A 15,314-nucleotide genomic window follows, 5' to 3' on the forward strand; every position below is an offset into this window, starting at 1 on the left:
TTACTCTCACCTGTTGCCTGCATATCATGTGTCTGCACTGATCGAGCTTCCACCCTCTTCCAGGAAGGGCCCTTTTCATGATCTAATCCAGCCTGGGTGATGATATCTGAAAACCATTTCTAGCTGGGGCAGCTTGCCATTTCTTAGCTAGAGGTGAAGGGGAGAGGTAGCTTCCAGGTCACTGGAGTTAGGATATAGGACAAAGAGGTAGAAGAGCCTTGCTAATGAGGAATTCCACTCCTGCTCTCCACTCCTGCTGGGTAATAGCTAGCCTGAATGCAGGTGCATCCCAAGAGGAGAGAGTGTGTTCATGTGTAAACAGGCCTTGCTGGAAAGCAAGAACTGAGGTTTGCAGATTAATGTGTTGATCTCTGGAAGTGCCCTGCAGATGGTGACACAGGAAAAAGCACTCGTCCAGAAATCAGGTTCTAATCCTGGCTCTAACGCTAACTTGATATGAGTCCTTGGTTAAGTGTTTTCTCCTTTTTGGGTCTCAGCTTACCATTTCCTCAAAGGGCTTGAGCCAGGTGATTTCTGAGGGCCCTCCCAGCTCCAGAGCCTACTGGTTTGATACAACACATGAACCAGCTCTGGGAGCAGATTCAGTGACTGTTTACCTCTCAGAGATGCTCCTGCCTGACATCTCTGACATTGTCCGTTTATGGCTCTGGTTCTTTTTTGTACAATTAGGAAAACAACTAGTATGGGAGTAGGGAGAGCTCCAAAGTCGATACCAGCAGGTCTGAGTAGTAGTCCCATCCTCACATTACAGAAAGAATCCAATCTAGCTCTGGCTTGTGTCTTGACTCTTTTCACTTTAGCCCATTCTAGTAGATGAGGCAGTAGAAGTTTGGCAGTATGTGTTTCTGAAATTTCAGAAACATGCAAGGTACTCAGCAGCAAAAAAAGGAAACAAACAGATGGGTACCACTGGATAGAACATGCTGTGCATGGCAGTCAGGCCCTTGTAAGGATTCAGTCATCAGCATGCCAGTCTTAAACCCTGCTCGGGGCCGGGCCCTGGACTGGGTGCTGGGGGCGCTGAGATAATCAGACAGAGTTCCTTATGACCTTTAAGTAGTTCATGGACTAGTGGGAGAGACAGGTACATAAGCAACTCTAAACCATGTTATGCACCAAGGGGGAGAAGTGTGGACAGAGAGCTCTGGAAACACAAAGGATGGATGGCTCATTTGGCCTGTGTTGAAGGTAGGGTAGAAAGGTCATGGATTGTACTACCAGCCTGCTCCCCGTCTTACATTTTCCAGTCTTGAGCTTCACAGTTCTATTTTCCTTTTTGAAAATTAAACATGACTATTAAGTATTAGAACTGAATTTCGTTTTATGAAAACAAACCAATAATTCCTTGATTTTACAGAGCACTTCATAACTTACTAAACCTTTCAGCATACATTGTTGAATTAATGAATGCATGCTAATTCATTTGCTCTTCATACCAGCCCTGTATCTAAGACATTTAAAAGACAAGGAAATAGACTCAGAGGTTACTTGATTTACCCAAGATTACATCCTATTTATATAGCAGAATTAATTACTTGAACCCAGGTTTTCTGACTAAATCCTTCACTATTTTTCTTTGTCCTTCTTTAGAGACCAGTTATAAACCACAAGATTAAATCACTCAGTGATTGATTTATGATCCAAAGTAAAATTATCCTCCTGAAGACAGAAACCTGATAGAATGAAGGGCACATGGGCTTTGGAATCAGACTGGCCCAGATGCTATTTCTCAGCTTTATCACTAATTTGTGATGGGACCTAGGGCAAGTCCCTTTGCCTGTCTGAGACTCAGTTTTCTTTCTCTATAAAAGCATGACTCTAGCACATCTACCTCTCTGAGTTCTCATGACAATTAGAGGAGATGATGTCCATGAAGCAGCTGGCCCTTAACCAGTACTCAGTAAATGGAAGAGATGGTGGTGATCATGGTCAAGGTCAGGGTTGTTAAGGAGGAATCTTACTCTCCACATTAAGTTCCACATGAGTTTTGGTTGTTTCTAAAACCTGTCAGCTTAAATATTTAATGAGTCCCACTGTGTATTACACATTACACCAGGCTTTCTGCTGGGATTCCAGAGCAGAATGAAACCTGGATCCTGCCCTTGAGCATGTATCTTGAGGTCTGGAGGTCAAAGTTTTACCCTGTTGAAGGTTTTCAGTGAACTTCACTCTGGGTTCTGAAGGCCCTCCTGGCCATTCTCCGAGTCCCCCCTTTCTCCTCAGCATCTCAGAGTCCTGACCCTCTCCCTTCTGTCCCCACATCTGTCACTTCCTTCTGTCCCTTTACCACAACAAGCTCTTTCTAATGATCCTTAGGACATTTCCTAACCTAGACCCAACATATCTTACCATTCACCCCTCTCTAACATCCCTCACTCCCTAAATGTTCTTACCTGCCTTTGCACCTTTGCACACCTTTTCCCCCCTGTCTAGAACGCCACCTCCTCCCCCCCTTGCTCTCTTCTGTCAGACGACTCCTCCTCCAAGGTCCACTTCAATGTTACCTCCTAGAGAAGTCTTCCCCAGTCCCCCAAGCAGAGATCATGCATATCAAAATTCATTTATGGGTCACCACTTTTGGAATAAAATTTGAGGTAACACATTGCAGAATAATTACAGTTGACCCTTAACAATCTGACACTGAACCCCTGCACAGCTGAAAGTCCATGTATAACTTTTGACCTTCCCAAAACTTAACTGTCCTTGGTATCCATGGGGGATTGGTTCTAGGACCCTCTGCGGATACCAAAATCCGTTGATGTTCAAGTCCCCTATGTAAGGGGTGTAGATCAATACGTACAGTTGGCCCTCATCATCCGCGGACTCCCAGCTGTGGGTGGAAAACAGTACAGGTACTTACTGGAAAAAAGTGTGTACAGGTGGACCTACACAGTTCAAACCCATATTGTTCAAGGGTCAACTGTAGTTTTTACATGCCTGTTTTCCAGTACTAGACTGTGTGCTCCTTCAGTCAAGAAACTGTTTCTTCTACTTTGTAGGATCTAGCACAAAACCTGCCATAGTAGCTTCAATAAACTGAGTTGTTGCTTTGTGTCATGTGGCATCAAAACCTAAAAGAAACCATCGACTGGCGAAAATCCTGACAGATCAGGGAAATGGGGTGAACTGGCAGTGTGACCTGTTAGGCCACCCTCTCTCTTTGTTCTAAGAGTGTTTGACAGCTAAAACCAAAGATCCTACTTTTTGGTTTGTTCCTTTCTTTCACACTTGTGTTTTTGCGATTTTGTTTCTTGTAGGTTAATCCCTATATCCTGAAGAAGAACATGATGGTTATGACAAATAGTTTCTATGCAGCAATCTTGGGATATGATGAGGTAAGATCATTTGTGAAGCCTTAGGCAGACAGTGGCTTCCCCCAACAAAGGCTTGTGATGAGAGTCTCTGAGGGAAACTTCAGTGACTGTCACAACCTGCCCTTACGTCTCAGTGTTTACTTCATCTTCACAGGCAACGAGAATGAATGTGCCCTAGGCTGCCTGTGGTTGGAAAAGAGAACACTATATAACACGGGCAGATCATTCTACTAGTCAGCATTTGTTGAGTGCCTATGGGGAGCTGGGTGAAGGAACTAAGGCAAATCAGTCACTCTCAGCCCCAGGTGCCCCCGGAGAGAGGAAGATGAATACATGTAAATAGCACCATCTGCCAGACCAATTACACACTTTTTTGTCTTTAATTATAAAAGCAATACAGCCTCATTTAAAAAATTCATAAGACTATACATAAATGTTTGGGGTAGAAAATAGAAGGCCCCTTTCCTAGCCTGCCTACTTGCCTGCCCCAGGGGAAAACTTTCTTAACAGGCGATTAGGTGTCCTCCCAGACATCATCTGGGCACACACAAGCACCACGTATTTATTTTCTTTATGCAAATTGGACTCACACTATACACACTGTCCTGCAACTTGCTTTTTTCACCGAACAGTATATCTGGGCATTCCTCCACATCAGACCATTTAGATCTCTCAATTTTTTTATTATAAAATATACATAACATAAACATATAACCATTTTTCAATGTACATTTTAGTCACATTAAGTACGTTAACATTATTGAGCAACAGTCACGACCATCCATATCCAGAACTTTTTCCATCTTCCCAAACTGAAACTCTGAACCCATGAAACACTGTTCTCCCATTCCCCCCAGCACCCCCCGCAGCTCACCACCCCCCCGGCCCGGCCTCTGGAAACCACTATTCTGCTTTCTGTCTCTGTAATGCTGACTGCTCTAAATACCTCATGTAAGTGGAATCATACAGTTTTTGTCCTTTGGTGTCTGGCTTATTTCACTTAGCATAATGTCTTCAAGGTTCATCCATGTTGTAGCATCTGTCTCATCTTTTTTCCCCTAACAGTTATTATGGAAATTTCAAACACATAGAAAAGTTAAAAGAATGGTATAATGAATACCTGAATGCACACCACCAGGATTCATCATACCTCATCTTTTTTAATAAACCATGTGCTTTTATGTTCACTTTGTGGTTACCTCCAGATTTAATGTAAGCATCGCCCCTTCTGGGAAACGGTCCCAGAACTTCCCCAGGCCCAGCTCATCATGCCCTCCCTGGACTCCCCAGCCCTGACTACGTTAGTGTTAATTGTCATCCTGGCTGGGTGGGGATTTCTTCTGAGTAGTGGCAGTATCTACTATGTTTGTGTTTCTATTGGCTAACATGGTGCCTGGCATGGGGTAGGTGAAGAGGAAGGAAGGGAGGAAATGCATGAAAGTGTGAAAGTAAGAAACTAGAATTCAGGCTGGAGGAAATGCTACAACCTAAAGATAATAGTTAAAGCCAGGAGATAAGCTTACAAAAAATTAAGTTAAATGACTTGCTTAGGGTCATAGGGCATAGTTAAGATTGAGGTTTCCTGATTCCCAATCCACCAGATAGCCTCAGTTATATGAGCAATTTAGATTTCATACCACACGCACCATTAATGTAAGATGAACTTTCTGGGAGTGGAATGGGAGTTGAGAAACACTGCTTGAATCTACACATTAGTTGCTAAATGAGATATATTCTGATTTCAGAGCCTTACAGTATATAAAATAATGAAACTTAGCCCTAGTTGGTGTGGCTCAGTGGACTGAGGGCTGACCTGCAAACCAGAGGGTTGCCAGTTCAATTCCTAGTCATGGGACGTGCATGGGTTGCAGGTCCCACGAGAGGCAATCACACATTGATGTTTCTCTCCCTCTCTTTCTCCCTCCCTTCCCCTCTCCCTGGAAATAAATAAATAAAATCTTTTAAAAAATAGAATGAAGCTTAGAATTGAAGACATAGAAATCTCTATTAGCATTTGTTTGAAGTCTTTATGTCGGGTGACTCAGTTGATTCCTTTCACCAGTATTAATAAAGATATCCTGAATTGTTTCTCTTCTCTGTCCCCTATCCCAGGCCATCCTGGAAAAGAGCCATCTTACGATCATGCCTGATCACAGGAGTTAACTGGAATGCTTTTTTTTTTTTAATCCTCACCCAAGGATATGTTTTATTGATTTTAGAGAGAGAGGAAAGGGAGGGAAGGAGGAAGAAAGAGAAGAACATTGATGCGAGAGAGAATCATCACTTGGTTGCTTCCTGTACACACGCCTACCAGGGATCGAACCCACAACCTTGTTAGTGTAAGGGGTGATGCTCCAGCCAAGTGAACCACGCAGTCGAGGCACCTGGGGTGCTTTTTAAATTTGATTCTTGCCCTGACTGGTGTGGCTCAGTTGGTTGGGTGTCATTCAGCAAAGCAAAAGGTCACCACCCAGTTACATTTCCAGTCTAGGCACATGCCTGAGTTGCAGGTTCCATCCCTGGTCAGGACATGTACGAGAGGCAACTGATCAATGTTTCTCTCTCATATTGATGTTTCTCTCCCTCTCTCTCTTCCTTCCTTTCCCCTCCCTCTAAAAATAAATAAATAAAATTTAAAAAAATAATTGATTCTTGAGAACCTCTTTGAAGATTCCAGTTTAATAGGAGTGGGGCCTGGTATTTCAACAAATACCCTAGGTAACTCTTAAGAGTGGGAAAGTTTAAGAAATATACTAATCACCTGGGACACTTTTTATAAATACCAATATTTGGGCCCTATTCCCCAAAAGTTCTGATTTAACTGGTATAGGTAGGTATCTATAGTTGTAAAAGTCCCCTGGGTAATTTTAATATGTAATTCTAGAGCAGTTTTTCTTAAATTTTAATGTGCAGATAAAATTCAGATTGTGACTCAGCAAGTCTGGGGTACGGCCTGAGATTCTGCATTGCTAACAAGCTATGAGTGATATGCATGCAGAAACTCTGCAGACCATACTGGGAGTCAGAATGTTCTAGAGTTGTGCTGTCCAGTACTAGCCACATGTGGTTACTTTGGTTTAAATTCATTAAAATAAAATAATAAATTTAGTTCCTCGGTTGCGCTAGTTACATGTCAGGCACGCAGTATTATCTATGTGGGTGGTGGCGACTGTAGCGGACGGCAGTGCTGTAGAACAGTCCCATCAGGAGAGTAATTTCATCTGGGAGGTATTGTACTGGTGTACCCTGTCCCTAGGCTCTTGCTTGGATTGTGCCCCTACCCTGGACACTTTTGGAACCTTCCTGTTTGCCCACTACGTTCAGTCCAAAGGAACTTCAGGCCTTTGCAAACCATCCCCATTGTGAAATGTTCTATCCACATTTGTCTCCCAGGTTCTGCTGATGTGGGGCCAGTTGCCTCACTGCCCTGCAGATGTGCTGTGCCTGATGAAGGCTCTCCTGGACAGCTGGGTTTAGAGGGCAGTGGCTGAGCCTGTCCGCTTTGGCCCTGTGGGCCTGGTTCAAGGCCTGGCACCTTGTGGGCATCCCCTCCATAAATGTTTAGTCAGCTAAAATTATTCTCTCATGCTTAGAATGACCTATAGTTCTCCACATAGTCTCCACTGCTAAAGGCCCCCCTTCTTCACAAAGCTGTCCCTGACCTCTCTAGGTCTCTGTCTTTTACTCTGCATTTCAATATCCATCCATCTATCAACTTAACAGCTATTAAGTGTCTACCATGTATGATGCACTGGGAATGTATTGGTGAATAAAAAACAAACATGGTCTGGTTCTTTCCCACTTATTTACTATCTCCCCATTACCTTCGAATGAGAAGATAAGCAGTAAGCAAGTAAACAAATATGTATCTAATTACAAATAGACTCCAGCGAGAGAGTAATGGGGAATGTACTTAGCGTGGGAAGGTCTCTGAAAAGTTACAGAAGCTAAGGCTCAAGAATGGGGAGCCGGCCATGAGCAGAGTATTTACACCTCCAAGTCTCCTTATGCAGGTCAACATTTGCTCATTCTCCAGGATTTAAGCCTGTTGGATGCGCACTGGCTTTGTCCCTTCAACTAAATTGCAGGCTGCCTATGAGCTGAGACCATATTGCTCTGATTGTGTTCCTAGCATCATGCTAAGCATATCTTGGTGTCAAATCAGTCTTCACTGAGACTGCTACTCTAAACCCTTAATTATCGCCAGAGCCCTCTAGTGCCAGGACAGTCCCTTTGGCTTTCTCTTGGTTACTCTATACCTAGGTATCTTCATTTCCTGAAGGATGCTTTTTTCTAACGGAGAGAAAATAAGTAGGCCCCCTAGTAAATTGTGGGAAAACTGCTATGCAACTTAATTTTTGGTCCCAAGTCACCCTTTTTTCCTGAACCCTTGGTTTGAAATTTACACTCTCACAGACCAGTCTCCCATGTTTTCACTGACTTAGTAGCAGCGTGGCGGAACGAAGGCTGGCTGGGTTTGTAGATTTATTTAACCGCTTTTATTGCCCTTCCGCCCTGTGCCAGGTATTGCATCCTACTAGAGCTAGTCAGGCACTGGCCCCTGACCTCACCAGTGTATTCTGGTTCCAGTTCCACCACCAATTAGCTAGATAACCTCTAAACCTCAGTGTACTTCTCTTTCAAATGGGGACAATGATATCTGTTCTTGGCAACCATAGTCATTAGAAACCAGGTGTGAGAAGGAACTCTGGAACTGTCAAGCTTGTTATCCCTGTTAATTTGAGTCTTGAGACATCCTTTTCCTTTTGACAACCAGGAACTGATTATGAGTTCACCCCTTTGCAGCCATCTCACCCACTGCCAAGGCTGCCTGTTTGCAGCAGGCCATGGCTCCCAGGCGCTTGCTGTCTTGTGCTCTGTGCTCATTCTCCAAGTCCTCATAACACCCACTCGCACTCCTGCTCCTTCCCGTGTAGTGCCGGTGGGTTGCTGCCAGCAGCACTCCGGCATGTGCCCAGGGCGCTTCAGACATAGGCAGGCTGTTGTGTGAGCAAATGGCTTGGAAAACGGTGATGTGCCTGAGCTTGTCCTTGGCCCCTGTCCCCTTCTACCGGAAGAAGCTGGTTTTCCTCATTCAGCCATTGTGCCAGGATAGTCTCTTAAGTGATGGGATTGTAGGGGTGTTTAGCAGGGGCGTTTGGAATAGGTGGACTATTTCTGGACATGGCTTTTCCTGGCAGCAGACCTGAAGCCAGACCTCATACACTACAATGTCCTGGAGGGTCAGCCCGCAACATATGTCAAATAAATGGTCTTGGGTCTTTGTGTAATGATTTACCACTTACAGGGTCAATTCATGGCCATGACCTCTTCTTTTTTTCCTTTTTTTAAAAAAGATTTTATGTAATTTTTAGGGAGAGGCACAGGGAGGGAGAAAGAGGAGGAGAGAAACATCCATGTGTGAGATAAACGTCGAATAGTTGCCTCTCATATGCCCCCAACTGGGGACCTGGCCGGCAACCCAGGCATGTGCCCTGACTGGGAATCAAACTGGCAGCCTTTTGGCTCGCAGACCAGTGCTCAATCCACTGGGCCACCCAACCAGCCAGGGCATCATGGCCATGATCTTATAATTCTCTCAACATCTCTGTGGAATAGGTATCACTGGCTTGTTTAACCAATGAGAAACTGAGGCTCAGGAAGGGCCAGTAGCTTTTAAAAGGCTACATAGCCATCAACTGACAGAGCTGCCATTTGAACGCAAGTGGTCTGATCCCCAGATCCCACTGTTGTTTCAGCCATTATCCACAGATGCCTGCCAAAACGAGCTCCTAATCTTTGTATGCAACATATTACACTTAACAAAACATCTTTACATCTTATGTTTATGATTCAAGGATGCTGTGAGAAGGGTAAGTATTTTCATCTTTTATGGCTGAGAAGTTTGAGACTTAGGTTTAGTGAATTGCCCACCATCTCTGAGCTTGGCAATGACAGAGCTAGGACTTAATCCAGCTTTCTAACTCCCGGTCAGTACTTTGTCTGGTTCCACACACTACCTTGGCACCTGGACAGAGCAACCTCTCAGGGCCTTTCCTTTAGTCACCCTTACCCCAGGAAGCAAGACCCTCCCCCGCCCTCCCTTAGAGGTCCAGGCTAGAAAATGGCCCTGGTCCATGTCCCAGCTGCTGATTAGCCTCTGGGATATTTGGACTTCCCAACAGAGGTCTCCTCTGTGCGGTGAGAGACAATGTCAGGCACACATACACGTAGGCTCTGAGCAGCCCCTCTGTGACCCGTGGTAATCCTGCTGAACAGCCTGTTTCTCTACTTAGAGGCTGGGCCAGCCATGGCCAGTCCTAGAGCTGGGTGGCATTGAAGCTGACGTGCCTAGTTTCCTTCCCCAAAGGGCCAGCTGCCTTGCAGATATATGCCGTTGGGCCAGGAGAGAAGGTGCAGTCCACACCCACTTCTGTTCCTGGGGAAAGAATATACCTTCACATTATTTTGAGCCCACACCTTGTGGACGCAGTGGAACCACTGCTGAGTAGAGGGAGCTGTGGTTTGGGAGGGTCCGCCAGACGTGAGCCCCATCTCTGCATCAGCTTTAGCCAGTCACTTACCCCTCTGGTTTCCGTGTTTCTCCTCTGTATAAAAATGAAGAGTTTGGACCAAATACTCTCTGAAAACTCCTTCCAGCTCTACCATGTAGCTTCCCTGTTTCTCAGTGTCTGTAATGTGCTTCTGGGCCAATTCTGTGGTTACTAGCATATTCACAATATCCCTGGCTTTTGTATCATGGCTCTTCCATACTCCCTGGAAGACCAGTTGTTGTACTCTCTGTCCCAGGGGCTCCTTTCAGATGATCATGGGCTGGCTGCCGCCCTCTGGAGAACATTCTTCAACCAGAAATGTGAAGACCCTCGGCATCTTGAGCTGTTGGTGGAATATGTGAGGAAACAGGTGAGTAGCTATTCCCCTCTCCTCCAGAGTCCCATGGAAAGCAGGTCCTTCCTGAGGTCTGTCAATGCTGGACTGCCAGAGGATCATGGGAGGCTGAGTTCCCAGAGGCCGGTCTGAGGGAATTCCGACCATATCATGTCAGCAGTGGGCACCAGTGAAGAGCCCTTTCTGTGTATCCACCATGAGTTAGGCCAGGCTCTGGGGAAGGGAATAGAAGAAAAGGCACCGAGTAGTCCCCTGCTTTCAGAAACTTTTAGTTGTTCATTCACTGCATGTTTTATTATCTTCTGCATGCCAAGTACTGTGCTAGACCCTGGCACACATAGTCCTGTAAAGTATGGGCATGGGGTACACTGCAGCCCCACTTCTGTACCACTTTGAGCTCCAGGATTTATGTTTCCTGGGCCTGATTTCCAGCAGAACCAGGCTCCAGGAAGCATTCTGTAGACATCCCTCAAGCTTCTCCCTAGTTTGCATAGTCAGATAGGGTCCCCCCCAACTTCATTCCTCACTGCCTGGCTCTCCAGGGCTCCCTGACACCCAAGTTTCTAGGAGAAAGCTCCATGGAGAATTCACTCCTTGATCTCTCTGCCCCCGATCTTGTATTGATGGGAAATCCTTACTTTATAGATGAGTGAGCTGAGTAGCAGGGAGGAGGAACCTAGAGGCTTTTCCAGGGTCTCCCAGTGAGCCACCTGCACAGCTGGCCTGCAACCCCAAGCTGGTGATTCATGTAGCAGCCAGAGGCCTCAGCTGCTCCAGACAGCTCATCAGCTCAGGCTGTCCCCTGAGTCACGACTCTGCTTCCTGGGCCCAGCCCCTGGAGTTGGAGGGGCCTTGCCCCACAATCATTCTCTTGTTCACCTGTGTCCATGGCCTTCAAGCCTCCAACAGCCAGAAAAAGGAAGGCCAGGCCACAGCTCTTGAGGAGAAGAAGATGGCCAACAGGACCATCTTGGTGATTGCTGGAAAAGCCACACTTGGGCTTTTCAGGCCCAAAGGGTAGAGAACCCCTGAAACCAGGACTTCTGTGTGATCATTCTTCAAATCTGCCAGAGCCAGAGAGAAGGCACTATGGTCAGAGGGCCCCACCCACACAGAATTCTGAAACTCATACTGTTCACTGGACTTACCCTCAGCCAGGAGTAGCAATTGGCAAAGCAAATGCTCTGTTTTCCGAGAGACCAGCCCAACTTTTCCATCTACTCTGGTGGGTTACACCACGGGCCACGACAAGGGCATAGCGGGGACTTCTCTGAGGGTCCTAAAGGAAGGGGCTGCCACACTAATGTACCTCTAAGAAGTCCCATATTGCCCAGTGATGGGGCTCTTAGGGAAGTGTGGAGCTTTGATGGGGACCCAGCTCTGTCACTGACCGTTTTGAGCACGTACTATGCCAGGTACTCTATTCGGAAAGCAGAGATTAATTAATCCCAGTCCTGCCATCAAGGAGGTGCCTCCTGGTTTGGCAAGGAAACCAATGAGGCACAGGCTACCCCTGGAATAAGTCAGCTTGTGAAGTGATACAGGTAGGAACAAAGAAAGGAGAGACTTAAGTCTGACCGAGGGGACCAGCGAAGACCAGGAAGCTGAGGCCTGAGCAGACTAGTCGTGCACCATGGTAGATGGCCCCAAGAGCCAGCCAGGTTATGCTGAGATTTTCATCCCAGGAGATGGGCATAGGGTGGCCTTAGGGAGAGAAATGGAGTCACTGGAAGGAGGAGTGGCTTTGTGGGAAGATAGTATGTCTGTCAGTCTCCTTGCCCTGGGGGACAGCCGGACACGTAGAAATCTAGACCTGAGGTAATATGAGAGACTAGGAATCAGTTCAAAGTTCAGCAGGCTGAGGTGAAACAACAGAAATGAAGGAATTCTTGGAAGAGGGAGATGACCCAAGGCAGTGGTCCCCAATCTTTTTGGCACCAGGGACTGGCTTCGTGGCAGACAGTTTTTCCATGGACATGGGGTGGGGTGGGGGGTGGTTTGGGGACGATCCAAGCACATTACATTCAAGCTCACCTCCTGCTGTGCGGTTCGGTTCCTAGCAGGCCCGGTCAGGTACTTGCCTGTGGCCCGGAGGTTGGGGACCCTGATCCAAGGCATGAGATGAGGCCTCTGGACTCCTGTCCCTCCCCTTATCCCCGCGGTTGCCTTCTTGCCCCCAAATGGAGTCTCATCCTCCTAAATCTAGTGCTGATTCCTGCTCTGATCCTGCTCTCACCCTAGTTTTTGCCTGGCCACTTCAAAGCATTTGTCATTCTTTGCTCTCCTTACTAGCAAGGGCCTGGGGAGTCCTCCCGGAGGCTGCTCTCATCTCCTGAGACTCAGCACTCCTTAGGTCACCTGCTTCTTGCCTGACCACAGCTCCCCTGCAGCCCCTCCTGCTCTCCATCACAGGTGCCCCTCTCCACAGAGCTGGCTGGGGATGAACTGCCCCAGCCGTCCTAGAGGGATGATGCTGGAGTCCACTGACCAGAGTTAGGGCCCACTAACTATGGGGTCAGGACCCGCTACAGGACAGTGGAAACATATATAGTTTAAAAAAGAAGAAGGGAAGTCTCAGTGACGAGCAGTGTGCATTCTATCATTTAATCTTGTCCTAAGTCCTGTGAGGTACACATTCCTCAGACTAGACATCTCCTTTCTCAGTCTAGGGAACTTAGAGAAGGGAATTGACTCACTTTGGGTACCATTCATTGCTACTCTGAAAAGGCGCACGTGTGCGCACACAACCCCCAACCCCCAAGGACTTGTCTTTGTCTCCCTGATACATCCTCCCTACAAAGTTCTTTCAGTCCAGAAAGCTGAGGCTTCTGTGTCTGTGTGTCTGTTCGGGGGCGTGAAGGGGAATTCCCTAGCCTTCCCAGCGAGGTCGCTTCCCAGGCATTCGTTTCTCCAAACCTCCTTAAGTGAACTAATCTGGGAGATCAGAGGCCGCCCTTGGCCTGAGAGCTGGGATGGTCAGAAGTTCCCTCAAGCGCCCTCTTCCTCTCCTTTGCAAACCTAGTTCCTTAGTGATCTCACATCTATCCTGCCCTGAACCTTTCCTCTGTTTCCTGCCCACCCCTTTGCAGATTCAGTACCTGGACTCGATGAATGGTGAGGATCTGCTGCTGACAGGGGAGGTGAGCTGGCGCCCTCTAGTGGAGAAGGATCCTCAGAGCGTCCTGAAGCCCCATTCCCCCGTTTATAATGACGAGGGTCTCTGATGGGCTGGTCCCTCTGAGCACCTGGCCGGCTGGCTTTGAAGAACCACCAGGAGAGAGGTGCTGCCTGTTTGGCCCAGGACCCTGCAGAAAGTGGCCTGAACTGACCTAAGAACAGCTTCTGTCAAATATCTTGCCCCATTTGTGTCAATTTTCCTCTTAGTGTACCCAGGAATCTGATCTGGTAGGGTATGGTACTGGGAGAAGCTCTTCTGGGGTGTCCTCTCCCTCAAAAGAAACCCTGAGCAAGACTTCTCCAGCACACGCATTCCCCATTGCCCCTCTAGCAACCTTGTGATTGACAGCTTTTCCCAAAGGCTGCAGAAGAGGATGGGCTGTTAGAAAGGGGGCACCCTCCCCAAGGGCCCACTGTGGCCTAGGAGCAGTTTGTAATGCTGCTGCGTCAAGATGGGTAACCATGTTCTGTCCCCTGGCTTAGAGCTGTGGGGTTGAGTTGGCCATTAAAAGAAACAGCATTAACTGTCCCATGATTCTCCTTTATTCCAGAGGCTTTTAGAAACCTATCTAAGGTGGAGGTTGCTATAAGCTGAGGAGAACCCCCCAGCTCAGAGACAGGAGAGAGAGGGTCGGGAGGGTCTCTGCTGCTGCATGTGCCTCCAGTTCATGGAGATGTCACTGTTCTGGCCAAGCCACGGCCTGCCAGGCCCGGTGCTCTGGGGCCCCAGAGGCCCCTGATGGCCAAGAGCTTATCTCCCAAGTCATTTGGAAAGAGGCCTTCAGAACAAAGTTCCCTTTGTCACTCTCCAGTGAACCAGGTGAGGAACATGCTGTCTTTACTCCTTAGTTCCCCCTCATATGAAATAGAAGGGAATAGAGGAGAACATTCTTCCTGGCTTTGTTGTACCATCGCAGGACCCAGCCCTGTGCCCAGCTTTCTGTGCCTGACTTCTGGAGCATGTGCTGCAGAGCTCCTTGGTCTGAGCACTTGAGGACCTGTCCCCTCCTCCCCCTGAATATGGGTCATCTCTTGGGGGATTTTCTTTAAATTGAAGAAAGGGGGCGGGGAACCATACTGCCCCTCCTTCCCCCCCATCAAACTTCCTTCATTTAACTTGCTATAAAATGAGTCATATAAAGAAACTCTATATGGGTGAGGTATATCCCACTTCTATGAAAACATTACAAATCAAACCGCCTTCTCTGAGTTTATTTAAGATGCTTTTGTTGTGAGCGGAGCTCTAGAGTGAAGCCTCCTCTGTGTGTGTGAGATAATAACACCTTGTAACTCATTACAGCTGGGCACTATTTACATAAACCAGAGCTGAGCCAGGCAGGAATTTGCTGATTAATTTATTTTTAATGGAGTGAAGTATACCATGCACCAAAATAAACTTTACTGTGTGTACCTAACTGCTCCTGGAATGGATGGAAAAATTAATGGAACAGATTTTGGCTCCCAACTCTACACATTAATTCATATATAAAAGTTATTTGAGCCTTAACCCATTTGCTGCCCACGGCAGCTCCTCAGTCACAGATTCCAGTTCAGCTACCGGGCTTGCTTTAGAATCATGGAATCTCTGATTTGGAAGGAACTTGGAAGGTCCTTTAGTCCAGCTCTGGTCCAGAACTTGACTCCCTTTCTCAGCTTCCCAGTCGGCCTGTGCTCACCCAGGCCCTGAAGGAACACCTCCAGCAGGAGATGGTCCCAGCCTCGGAGTCCAGGCCTGTCTTCCTGCGTAATCACCAAACACTGCGTGCAGCTTGCGTACGATGCTGCAGTTCAAAGGGCCAGGTCAGTCTGTCATGTGGGTGATGTCCTGAAGCCCTCACTTTCTGGCCAGCAGCCCCTTTCACTGACTACACCCCCCCCCCACCCCGCCACCCC

General features: G+C 47.2%; 1 protein-coding gene across 1 annotated transcript in view; it reads left to right on the plus strand.

Moving 5' to 3' along the window:
- The window catches only part of LOC129070924 (ubiquinol-cytochrome-c reductase complex assembly factor 1), a 97,151-nt gene extending 82,315 nt beyond the window's left edge, over window positions 1-14,836 (plus strand). Inside the window, 3 exon segments of the mRNA XM_054574150.1 lie at window positions 3,279-3,356; window positions 10,146-10,259; window positions 13,334-14,836. Coding sequence (XP_054430125.1) covers window positions 3,279-3,356; window positions 10,146-10,259; window positions 13,334-13,468 — 327 coding nt within the window. The 3' untranslated portion in view covers window positions 13,469-14,836.
- The last annotated feature ends 478 nt before the right edge of the window (window positions 14,837-15,314 follow it).

The sequence above is a fragment of the Pteronotus mesoamericanus genome, unplaced genomic scaffold (assembly GCF_021234165.1).
Source record: "Pteronotus mesoamericanus isolate MK-2021 breed Mesoamerican mustached bat unplaced genomic scaffold, CSHL_Meso_final contig_25, whole genome shotgun sequence".
Taxonomy (NCBI): domain Eukaryota; kingdom Metazoa; phylum Chordata; class Mammalia; order Chiroptera; family Mormoopidae; genus Pteronotus; species Pteronotus mesoamericanus.